At 40.2% G+C, this 13,586-nt stretch overlaps 1 protein-coding gene across 1 annotated transcript in view; it reads right to left on the reverse strand.

Moving 5' to 3' along the window:
- Positions 1–445: 445 nt before the first annotated feature.
- tmem86a (transmembrane protein 86A) overlaps positions 446–13,586 on the reverse strand; it is a 49,314-nt gene continuing 36,173 nt past the window's right edge. The window contains exon 3 of the mRNA XM_021564083.2: positions 446–5,248. Coding sequence (XP_021419758.1) covers positions 4,821–5,248 — 428 coding nt within the window. The 3' untranslated portion in view covers positions 446–4,820. The remainder of the gene's footprint in view (positions 5,249–13,586) is intronic.

A 13,586-nucleotide genomic window follows, 5' to 3' on the forward strand; every position in this document is an offset into this window, starting at 1 on the left:
GGGTTAAGGATTGGGATAGGCTTAAAACAAAAATATAAAAAAATACTTTATATCACTGGATTTGAACATGAAACCAGAGGCAGATGCTTGTGCCTATCCACCGTGCCTATCCACCATCCCTGTCCACAACACCTACTTGAAGGTAACAGCACTCACTGTTGTCCCTAGTGGCCAGTTTTTATGTCATCAACCAACGTCCTCAGACATGGATGGACATCGAATACTGACTTGTAACATGGGTGACCTGCCTGTCATTGCCGTGGGAAACTGAGGGCTCAGTTGAAACAATGTTGCAAGTTTGATAGCTGGCTGGACCCAGTCGATACAATGTTGCAAGTTTGCTAGCGAAAGCTCAAGACAGACAGGAGAGCGGCAGACAGGCGGAGTAGTAAGAATGCGGTTGAAAGAACCTGAACTGTCACTGGTTTATACAATGACAGAGATCGTTCGTTTAAGCTTTTATTTAAAAATGTACAACTGTAACAGTACAAAATTGCATTTTAAACAAATAGGAGAATGGTTTAATTAAAGTTTGACTTTTGTTGCATTAAGGGGAGCTCATGCTTCCCCTCATTTCAAATCTTGATCTATCAGTGATCCCTTCTGCAGCTTAGACTGTCATTTTATTTAGGTTAAAAGTTGGTTGACAAAAAAAATCCAAAATTCCTGTACGTTGATGAGTTTTTGCAAATCCAATTAATCTTCTACATTGATTCAACATCATCAAAAGAAAAAACATTGCATTTCTTTGTGGAAATGTTGTAGAAACAACGTTGATTCAACCAGTTGGTGCCCAGTGGGACAGAACAGTACGATACATTTGGATACTCTATCTGTGTATCCACAAGTATTCAAATCCCCCCTATACACAATATTTAAAACTACTAAAGGTCAAATAAATATATGTTACAATATACTGTTTGTATGCATCTTTAAGTAGTTCCTCTACTTATTCCAGTAAACTGTCAGTTAGTTTCATATACTGTAGCTGAATAGATATCAATAAACAACAATAGCCAACAGATAGATGTCTTCAATACCAATAGAACACATCAATTGTTAGCATCCTTCTTCATGCTACATTAGACTCTGTGGGCGCTATACAACAACCACTCTCTACAGAAAAGTGTAATCAAACGAACATCCTTTAGCGGGATGCAGGGCTGAAAAAAGTCGGTATAAAAGAAATACAGAAATAGTGGTTCCTTGGAAGTTGTGGTAAAGTATGTTTTTGGTTTCACATTGGTTGTGGGAATTAAGTCATACGTTTCCTGACCGGTAAACGTTACGAGAACAGAAGTGAAGTGAAGGTTTATTTTGGGGTTTCAGGAGGTTCTGAGAATGTTTTACTCTGGTTCCTTGAAAGTATTCCTGGGGTTTCTTTAACGCTCTGAGAATGGAAATTCTAGGTTATTTCAAGGTTTTTTAATAACTTCCTTAAAACGTTCACTGGATGTGACTTTTCCTACTGGGCAGAAACTTGTTGAATCAATGATGTTTCCAAGTCATTTAAAAAAAAATGTCTATGTGATGATGTTGAATCAACCAATTGGATTTTCAAAAAGTCAACAGAAGGGAATTTCGTTTTTTTCCCCACCAAACTTTGAACCTAAATCCAATGACATTGTGAATTGTTTTGTTGATTTTGCGATAGTTGACAAGTGGGTTACTTGCACAGATAGGACACATGGAAATATATTTCCTTATGCATTAATCATGCAAACACATTTATTTTTCATTGTGACACGGCATCAGTGAGATTCGAACCTATAATCTATCCATGGAATTAGTCCACCACACCACCAGGATGGAGCTAGCATGCCATATTTTTTACACTTACAAATCTGTTCATTTTAGTTTATTCAAACAGACCGCATTTCAATTGAAACGAACACTCATTAAGACCAGGTGTGGCCAATTAGTGGGCGCAGGCAACGCACCTGAACACACTTAACAAGATTGAGGATAGAGATAATTTTGGTGATGCTGAGAATGGAATGTATGTTATTAAATAACATTACTAGAACGTTCTCTGAACATTACAAAAGTTTTGTGGTTTCTATGAAAAGTTTTTTTAACGTTCTCGGAACAATTTGAGAACATGACTTTAAATGGAACCAGGAGGAAACCTGTAGGAAAATGTTATGCCTGAAGTACTGAAATTCCCAACGAAGAACGTTGTTTCTTAACGAAGTTGAATTTTTTTTTAACATTCCCAATGTCAAACCAGTTGGAGAACATTCCTAGAACATGACCAAAATTGAAATGAAATGTAACCATGTTTGAACTTTTAGGAAACATTCTGTTAAAGTAATGAAGTACCTTGAAGTTCCTTAAAAGTGCTGAGAATGTTCCAAACTATCCTGCACCATTCCCAGAAAGTTGTGGAAAAGTTGTATGCAAAATAAACATAGGACAATTACTCTCTCACCAAGCTCTAAGAAACATATGGTTCTCAGAACATTATGTGCTAGTTGGGAAAACGTTACCTAAAAATGGCCTGGCATTAATCAAAGGATTTTGAGAAAATATTACAAAATAGGAATACGCCGGTATGATGTACATTTAGCCAATGTTCAAGCAAAATGATAGTTCACAGCAATTCTGCCACGGCCCTAGAGGGAGCTCGACACACACCTACACGCACGCACACACAAATAACATGCAACAATGTATCTGTTTTCTAAAATGTCTTAAATACACACTGACATTTTTTCAGTCAATATGCTTCAAACAGACAGCACAATAACTCAGCAAAGATGTCCCTATAGCTGGTGCAACAGATACTATGACAGATAAGTGTCATAGCTGCATATCTATTTAGGGGGATATAACCAATTGGGATTGAGTGGTATAATTGTTCCCTTGTGCTAATGAAACCATTGGCCAGTCTTCTCTCTCTTTTTTGGCTGTGTTTGGACCCTAAGGGACCAGGGTGTCCTAGGGCTGTGTTCTTCTCTGAAGGCCCAAGCACTGCAGACAAAACAAGGACTGGCTTCAGCCAACATGTCCTTTTCGTAACACTTTATATGGCCACAGGCACACAGTTGGTAGCTGAAAATGTTCCAGCAATAAGGGCACCACCAGCCTTCTTCTAATAACCAAACCAGCAGGAGCTGGGGGTATGAAGTGTGACCTGAAGGAAGCGTGTATATGTGGTGTGTGTTTGTGCGTGTTCAGGGTAACATAAACAGTAAAGAAGGAACACTGTGAGATGCCTCAGGTACAGAGCGTACACACACACACACACACACACACACACACACACAGATCTAAGAAAAATGTTCCCCTTAGGGACCAGCCTTTTGAGTGATCAGTATGACTGTGGTAAAATACTAGAGCAGGCGCTCTCAAATGATCTCTCTCACATGCTGACCAAACCGGCCACGTTGCGTGCGCAAGTGTTGAGAGAAATAAATGTAGACATACATGTTATTCAATAATTTCATCGAAACTGCTCACGCACGTCATCTGCATAGCCAGGCACTAAAATAGAACTTGGTTTTATTTGGCGCGGCAAGTCATGCCTCTCCCATCTCCGCCTTGGTTTTTAGGATCATACAAACCCACGTGAGTGATTGAAAGATGAAGCAGGTCCACACTCCAGCCTAGTTGATGGAGGTCATGAGCCTTAATGCCGGTTGTCAACAGTCATATAAAATCCAAAGAGGAATGAATGAGGAGAGATGAATCAAAGAAAACATACTAGGTTTTCCCTTTTACCTTTTGATTCATTGTCGGAGTAGAGAACACACGATTTTGTGGGACTCAAAATGGGTACAAAATTCTACAAAGATCCAGCAGATAGAAGGACCATATGGATTTCAGTTACAATAGCAACCCAATGTTCATATCCCAGGACAAATGATTTAGCAACAGCTAGCTAGGTAAAAGTCCACAAATTCTCTCTCTCTCTGTGTGTGTGCGTAGACATTCACAGCAATTTTCATAGGCTCATAGACACAGGAGAGAGGATGTATTCTAATAGGAGTGTGGCGAGCAGAAGTACAAAAGGCAGTTTGTCTTAAGTGAAAGTGAAGAGACTAAAATCAGTAAAAAAAAGGAGGGTGGATGTGCTCCAGACTTTGAGAACAGCACCTAAATACATGAGAAGAGACAGCAGTTATGGGACACAACCTCCCCCATAACAAGTCGAGATGTGCAAACTTATTCACTATAACAACTCCCTTTTCAGAGATAAATTAAATAATGGTGATAAAATAGTTGCAAAGACAATATGCCACAGGAAACACATCCATTTGAATTTGCAATATTGGACCACATTATACTGTAAATGGGGTGGAGAGGGCAGCCAATGACTGGGGGGCAGAAGGAAGATGTGCTATTATTGTAGCAGGCCATGAGAAATCACACTCATCTGTAGGTTATATAGTATGAATCCTCTAACCTAATACGCACGCGCACGCACACGCACCCACACCCACACACAAACCTTGACATGGTGATCTGTATGGTCATCTGTACCAACATCCTAGGCAGTGAGGTGGGGGAGTTGTCGTGCACTACTCTCTAGTAACTAGGACGTATCTACGAGAACTGTAGGGCAGTAGTTGAGGGTTAAAAGTAGTGCACTTGTCTCCATGGTAACTAGGGTCTTTGACTGTCCCACTAGCCATGGGGCAGGCTGGTGGTAGTACACTAGTTTCCATGGTAACAAGGGTGTGCGAATGCCACGCTACAACCAAAGTAGGGGGTTTGGGGGTAACTGTCTCTGGAATATGTCCATGACAAAAACAAGGGGGATTGGCTGCCCCTATCACATCTTCTTGATCACGTGACGCGACCTCGCTCTCTCCTCTTCATGCCATCTTCCTTGCCGTCTCCACATCCTGGCACTCGACGGCGGAGAGCGCGATCAGCATCTGCGCGGCGTAGTAGGTGGCCATGATAACGGCGCGTGAGTGCGGCACAGGGAAGCAGAACTTGTTAACGGCAATAGTGAGGTCGGAGACCATGAAGAGTACAGCGCCCAGACATGCCGACATCTTGGTCCAGGTCCACAGGTCATTGGCCAACTGGAGGCCGGCCACAGCCCGCCAGCCCATGAAGCCGATCAGGGCGATATAGACCCCCACCAGGTAGGTGAAGGGGCCTGAGAGGTAGGGGTAGAGCAGGGCGTAGCTCACGGCCGAAATGGCGCCAATCACCAGGCCGGCAAGCGGGTTCAGGGGCTTCATACCGAAGGCCGAGGAGTAGAGGATGTGGGAGATGGCAAACATCAGCAAACCTGTGGGATACAGAAAATAGTATATATATAACTTACTGTTATATTGCCTTTTTTGTTATAAAATCTGAGCTTGGAGCTCCAGAGTACTGATGGTTTTCTGTTATACCTGACAATTAATTGCAGCCACCTGGTGTCCAAGGTATAAATCAATCCTTGATTAGAGGGAAATAATGTGGATCAGGCTTCGAGGCCCAGATTAGAATTTGCCTGATATAGTATATACACACACATTCAGGTACACACAGGAGGTAGGGAAATCACAAGTAGGGAAGACATTAAGCATGGGGCATGCCTAAATTGTCTAAAGTACCTTCCTCTCCTCCATCTGCGCTGATCTAAACAAACTGGATAGCTGAGAGTAGCAAGAGGGAAAGGAGACCCTATATCTGCTTCTGAAATGGCACCCTTTTCTCTGTATAATGTACTATTACAAGGGAATAGGGTGCCATTTTATATGCAACCCAGTAGAGGAAGCCACCTTCAATTGCTGAAAAGGACTGTAGGCATCAGTGGTCGAGTTCCTGCCTGACTACATTGCAGTCAGGGATGGCTCTAGAATTGTGTAATTTGGTTAGAGGACCCCCCCTTACGGCAAAACATTTTAGTGACACCCCTCTGCAGTATACAGAAAATTAGATGATTTAAAGTACATTTCCTGTAATCCTACCAGGGTTTGGGCTCAATTCAGAATTGAATTCAGAATGCCTCATAAATTCTAATTCAATTCTTGAATTTAAATTGAAGTAGTAACATTGCAAACATTTTATCCAAATTTGACGCAGAAAAACGAATCCATGCTTTTGCCACTTCTAGATTAGACTACTGCACTCACTCTACTATGCCGTTCGGCCATCGCTCATCCATATATTTATATGTATATATTCTTATTCATTCCTTTACACTTGTGTGTATAAGGTAGTTGTTGTGAAATTGTTAGATTACTTGTTAGATATTACTGCATGGTTGGAACTAGAAGCACAAGCATTTCGCTACACTTGCATTACCATTACCATAACCATATGTGTGTGACCAATAAAATTTGATTTGATTTGAAATGAAAACTGCAAAAAATTTGAAAGAAATTACATTTGTGTCCTGAATACAAAGCATTCTGTTTGGGGCAAATCCAATACAACACATCAATCATGATGGTGGCTGTATTATGTTATGGGTATGCTTGTCATCGGCAAGAATGAAAAAGAATAGAGATAAACATATCAAAATCCTAGAGGAAAACTTTCCAACAGACACTGGGAGACAAATTCAACTTTCTGCATGACAATAACCTGAAACACAAGGCAGAATATACACTGGAGTTGCTTATCAAGACGACATGGAATGTTCCTGTTACAGTTTTGACTTAAATCAACTTGAAAATCTATGGCAAGACTTGAAAATAGCAATCTAGTGATCTAGTGATCACAGCATGAAGAATTGAAAAAATTATAATGGGCAAATGTAGCACAATCCAGGTGTGCTAAGTTCTTAGCGACTTAACCAGAAAGACTTGTAGCTGTAATCGCTGCCAAAGGTGATTCTAACATACATTGACTCAGGGGGTGTGAATACTTATGTAAATGAGATATTTCTATATTTAATTTCCAATATATTTGCAAAAATGTCAACAACAACAAAAAAGTAATTTGTCATCATGGGGTATTGTGTTTAGATGGGTGAGAAAAGGTATACATCTAATCCATTTTGAATTCAGGCTATAACACAATTTTTTTTGGAGTAAGTCAAGGGGTATGAAAACTTTCTGAAGGCACTGAACATGCTGGCAAATGTTCTGATCAGTGCTAAAAATTAGACACTTGACAAGATGATCATGAGCAGCACTCACCTCAACGTAGCTAACATGTCCACAGCCTAATTGTAGCCTAACCAATATCCAAATGGAGATTCAGTGAAAAGAAAAATTAGACATTGATTGAGTCCCCACGCTTGTCTCAAAGCAGCGAGAAACAGCACTGAAATAGTTGAACACACACGGGGTAGGCTATTACTTCAAATGTATTAAAACAATTAGAGGACTTTGGGAGTTTCAGTAAGCAACAAATTGATGCTTTCAATTACATTAGCCTAGTTTATTCCAATATTTTCATCATTCGGTGATATTTATTCCCACAGTAATTCTTTATGGATCCATCCAGTTGTGTTTAAGAAAGCAGTGCATGTGGTGGGATATGCGAAGACATGGGTGAAGTGACATGCCTCGCAAAGTTTCTAACTGTCAGGAATGGTAATGGTAGTGGTAATGGGCGCTGCCTAGCAACCATCAAGAGCTTAAGAGTGTAGTGCGTGCCAATGCCGCCTCAGCATCATGGCTACATTTCATACTAAGCCGTAGGCAGAACTTTACCATAAACATGACTAAGTCATGACTAAGTCGGTTGGCGGAAATGTAGAGGCTTTGTCACCGGCAATACATTTCATATAAAGAAAATCCTGCAAAAAGTTGGAGGAATGCTAAAGTTGGCAGAAAAACATATTGGTTTGAAAGGTGTAGATGTAAGGCTAAAACTTCCTCCCACCAAAACAGGCAGAAATTTCAGGCTGTCTTTTCAAACAGCTGTTACAATAAAAGGACATTATCATAATTTTCACAATTTCACAGTATTATTCCAAACTCATAGTGTGGAAATAGATATAAAACACAGGGGGAAAAAAACACATTTGACTGTATTGGGCCTTTAAATAAGTGCATGGGACATATGAAAATTTCACATGCTCCCAAATATTAAAATGAGCCCCTGCCTCTAGCTGGGCTTGGTCTGGGCTAGCCTGTGTTGGGCTGGCATGGGATTAGTGTGGGCTAGCCTGTGCCTACCTTGTCCACTGAATACCTACATGGGGCCAATTGGGGTCCTGTTTGCTGGGTCTTTACCCTATTTGTTAAATTTGTTAAATTTGTACCTTTGAAACAAGTCAGATATACAACGTTATATCCACCATCGGAAAAGACAATAGGCTGGCCAGTACCTCCCGCTGGAAAGTACACTGAACTAAAATATAAACGCAACATGCAACAATGTCAAAGATTTTCCTGAGTTACAGTTCATATAAGGAAATCAGTCAATTTAATTTAAATGTAAATGCATACATTCATTAGGCCCTAAACTATGGATTTCACATGACTGGGAATACTTTTTTTTAAAGGTGGGGGCATGGATCAGAAAACCAGTCAGTATCTGGTGTGACCACCATTTGCCTCATGACACTTCTCCTTCACATAGAGTTGATCAGGCTGTTGATTGTCGCCTGTGGAATGTTGTCCCACTCCTCTTCATTATCTATCTTTGCAGCTGACATATGGAACTTTTTTAAGATGGTCATACCATGGATCATTTAGCTATTTGTTTTTTAATTTTAGGGCCCCTTCATCTGTCCCAAACTTGTTTTATAAAATGTATTTGACAAAATATTGAATTTGGCCTTTACTACTATAGCCCATAGAAACGCATTGAATAACGCATTCATGAAATGGCAAAAAAAGAGAGTGAAAAAACCCATAAGGAATAAGATTTTGAAGTGTCTGTCCTATATCTAGAAGATACAGTGCATTCGGAAAGTATTCAGACCCCTTCACTATTTCCACATTTTGTTATGTTACAGCCTTATTCTAAAATTGATTAAGCAAAACATTTTCCTCATCAATATCCCAAAATGACAAAACGAAAACATTTTTGTACATTTCTTAATAAAAAATGTAAAAGATAAATATCTTATTTAAGTATTCAGACCCTTTGCTATGAGACTCGAAAGGGAGCTCAAGTGCATCCTGTTCCCATTGATCAATTGATTGGAAATGATTTGGAAAGACACACACCTGTCTATATAAAGGTCTCACAGATGATAGTCCATGTCAGAGCAAAAACCAAGCCATGAGGTCGAAGGAATTGTCCGTAGAGCTCCGAGACAGGATTGTGTCGAGGTACAGATCTGGGGAAGGGTACCAAAACATTTCTGCAGCATTGAAGGTGCCCAAGAACACAGTGGCCTCCATCATTCTTAAATGGAAGAAGTTTGGAACCACCAAGACTCTTTCGAGAGCTGGCAGCCTGGCCAAATTGAGCAATTGGGGGTGAAGGGCTTTGGTCAGGGAGGTGACCAAGAACCTAATGGTCACTCTGACAGAGCTCCAGAGTTCCTCTGTGGAGATGGGAGAACCTTCCAGAAGGACAACCATCTCTGCAGCACTCCACCAATCGGGCCTTGATGGGAGAGTGGCCAGACAGAAGCCACTCCTTAGTAAAAGGCAAATGACAGCCCGCTTGGAATTTGCCAGAAGGCACCTAAAGGACTCTGACCATGAGAAACAAAATGCTCTGGTCTGATTAAACCAAGATTGAACTCTTTGGTCTGAATGCCAAGCGTCACATTTGGAGGAAACCAAGCACCACTCATCACCTGGCCAATAACATCCCTACGGTGAAGCATGGTGACAGCATCAGGATATGGGGATGTTTTTCAGGGGCAGGGACTGGGAGACTAGTCAGGATTGAGGGAAAGCCAAGACAACGCAGGAGTGGTTTCAGGACAAGTCTTTGAATGTCCTTGAGAGGCCCAACCTTTAATCGCTGCAAAAGGTGCTTCAACAAAGTACTGAGTAAAGGGTCTGAATACTTATGTTCATGTAATATTTGATATAATAAATGAGCAAAAATGTATAAAAACCTGTTTTTGCTTAGTCATTATGGGGTATTGTGTGTAGATTGATGAGGGGGAAAAAATGGAATCAATTTTAGAATAAGGCTGTAATGTAACAAAATGGAAAAAAGTGAAGCAGTCTGAATAGTTTCCGAATGCACTGTATAAGAAAGCTCAGGAAATTATTATTTTATTTTTTTTAAAATTGACACATATTGAACCACTTTATTGGGTAGGCACAAAACTTCCGCCATACTTCCATTAATTTTTTTAACCGGTACCGGTTACCTTCAGATGAGTCCAGTGACACTTGTGCGAGGTCATAGACCCAAACGGAGAACACCATGGTGTTCGTGAGACTCTCCCCTTTCCTCAGTGGGTTCACATTAGTTTGTAACCCAAATCCTTTGGATGCTACAAAACACAAGTTGGCACACTGAGGGTAACCAACTTTGGACGAGTCCCCTGACACTTGTGGTGGTCGTAGAGCAAAATGGAGACCAACCTTGATGTTTGTGAGAGTGGTCATGGTTTTTTGTAGGCCAAACGGTTTGGACGCTACAGACGTTTTGGTGAGAAGGCCAAATTACAGGATGTCTCATGGTTTGACAAACACCACTTTAGCTCTGAAACCTTCCACCACAGATGCAGAAGTGTGTTGGATTGAGACGCATCCAATTAAGAAAAACTGATATCTCTATCTTAAACTGACTGATTTTGATGGGGATGTTTTATATGTTACTTAGATTGTCGCATCGGTGCGCCAATCGACTCTAGGGGGTTGATAAACTTCTTGATATGCCACACACACCTGTCAGGTGGATGGATAATTTTGGCAAAGGAGAAATGCTTACTAACAGAGATGTAAACACATTTTTGTGTGTATGGAAAATTTCTAATTTCAGCTCATGAAAATGGGACCAACATTTCACATGTTGTGTAAAGATAGGTGAGATTTTTTCTTTTTAAGAAAGTTGGTAACTCAAACTAAACGTTGAGGTGACGTACAGGTATGTGCCCAGAGGGTAATGTGCTATCTTAAGAATTATTATTGAGGGATCTCCACTTTAAAACGAAATGGGTTAACTACTGCAATTTTTATTCCAAAGGGTAGGTTTAACACAGCAAATTTGACCACATTTGTATCAACGTAATCCTATTTCATCAATGATGCTATTTAGACCTATAGTTGAAGTCTGAAGTTAACATACACCTTAGCCAAATACATTTAAACTCAGTTTTTCACAATTCCTGACATTTAATACAAGTAAAAAATCCCTGTCTTAGGTCAGTTAGGATCACCACTTTATTTTAAGAATGTGAAATGTCAGAATAATGATTTATTTCAGCTTTTATTTCTTTCATCACATTCCCAGTGGGTCAGAAGCTTGCATACACTCAATTAGCATTTGGTAGCATTGCCTTTAAATTGTTTAACTTGGGTCAACTGTTTCAGGTAGCCTTCCACAAGCTTCCCATAATAAGTTGGGTGAATGTTGGCCCATTCCTCCTGACAGAGCTGGTGTAACTGAGTCAGGTTTGTAGGCCTCCTTGAATGCACACGCTTTTTCAGTTCTGCCCACAAATTGTCTATAGGATTGAGGTCAGGGCTTTGTGATGGCCACTCCAATACCTTGACTTTGTTGTCCTTTAGCCATTTTGCCACAACTTTGGAACTATGCTTGAGGCCATTGTCCATTTGGAAGATCCATTTGGGACCAAGCTTTAAATTCCTGACTGATGTCTTGAGATGTTGCTTCAATATATTCACATAATTTTCCTTCCTCATGATGCCATCTATTTTGTGAGGTGCACCAGTCCCTCCTGCAGCAAAGCACCCTAACAACATGATGCTGCCACCCCCGTGCTTCACGGTTGGGATGGTGTTCTTCGGCTTGCAAGCCTCCCCCTTTTTCCTCCAAACATAACGATGGTCATTATGGCCGAACAGTTCATTTTTGTTTCATCAGACCACAGGACATTTCCCCAAAAAGTACGATCTTTGTCCCCATGTGCAGTTGCAAACCGTAATCTGGCTTTTTATGGCGGTTTTGGAGCAGTGGCTTCTTCTTTGCTGAGCAGCCTTTTAGGTTATGTCGATATAGAACTCGCTTTAATGTGGATATAGATACTTTTGTACCTGTTTCCTCCAGCATCTTCGCAAGGTGCTTTGCTGTTGTTCTAAGATTGATTTGCACTTTTCACACCAAAGTACTTTCATCTCTAGGATACAGAACGCATCTCCTTCCTGAGCAGTATGACGGAGTGTTCCCATGGTGTTTATACTTGCGTGCTATTGTTTGTACAGATGAACGTGGTACCTTCAGGCATTTGAAAATTGCTCCCAAGGATGAACCAGACTTGTGGAGGTCTATAATTTTCTTTCAGAGGCCTTGGCTGATTTCTTTTGAATTTCCCATGATGTCAAGCGAAGAGACACTGAGTGTATGTAAACTTCCGACTTCAACTTTATATAGGAGTTGCAAAAAGTAATCAACAGCTATTGTTTCAATTTAACCAAGGATTCAACTAAAAAGAGACAATACTTATAGGCTTCGGTTCATTTCAAATTGAATTCCAGTATGTCTACAAGTTAATGAGATACTTCAGGAATGTGGCCATAATGCCCTTTATCAACTTCCCCCAGAGCCAGATGAACTTGTGGATACCATTTTTATCCCTCTATGTCCAGTATGAAGGCAGTTAGAGGTAGTTTTGCAACCCAATGCTAACTAGCATTAGCGCAATGAATGCAATTCTATGGTATCTGCTTGCATGCTAGCAAATACTATAGACTTCCAGTCATTATGCTAATGCTATTATACACTAGCTACCAACTTCCTTCAATCTGCACGCAGAGACCTAAAAATGGTATCCACGATTGCCAAAATCCCGAAGTATCCCTTTAGTAATTGATATGTTGTGTTGACGTCGCCATCTGAAAACTATCAAAAGAAAGAAAGTCACACACTCCACATATAAACTCCCAGTAATTGAATGTGTATTTACCAACTTTGGGGCATCACTGTGCCTTCTTCAGGGAAATGTCATGAATACTTGAACCAGGTTATGTAAGCAAACAGTGCAATTAATGCAACCAATGACAATAGTGTTGTGTCATAATGATTAAGTTAATTCGAATGAATTAGTGAAACTTAAAAAATCAACTAAAAATGGTTTATGGCATATTAAATATATTAGGCTATTGTTATCATATGGAAACATAATTGAACATTGTACATACATTATTGTTTAATTCAATTTCACATATTTAATGGTTTCGTATTTCATTTCAAATTTGTTACGTGTAATCTTTTGGTTCAACCTTATGAGCATCATCAACAGGGGGAACATATTAGGTGTACGCTAATAAGCTGTAGAAAGAATATATCAATTTATAAGACTTGTTCATAAAATAAATAATTGTTCATAAGAAGGACCTGAGACCAAAGTCAATATTCAGACCGCTAGGGGTCAATGTTTTTAGATAGGATATCCAGTAAGCCTCCCTTTCTAGTAGTGGGATCTCAATGTTACCTCCTTTCCTTGGTAGAGCAACATGCTCAATGCCTGTTTATTTGAGGGAGGAGATTGGAGGGTTAGCTTCAACAAAGTGAGCTGCTACTGACTGGATAGTCAATGTTCTTACACCTGATTGAGCTGCGATGTTCAGCTATGCGTTGTTTTA

The sequence above is a fragment of the Oncorhynchus mykiss genome, chromosome 2, assembly GCF_013265735.2.
Source record: "Oncorhynchus mykiss isolate Arlee chromosome 2, USDA_OmykA_1.1, whole genome shotgun sequence".
In the NCBI taxonomy this organism is placed as follows: domain Eukaryota; kingdom Metazoa; phylum Chordata; class Actinopteri; order Salmoniformes; family Salmonidae; genus Oncorhynchus; species Oncorhynchus mykiss.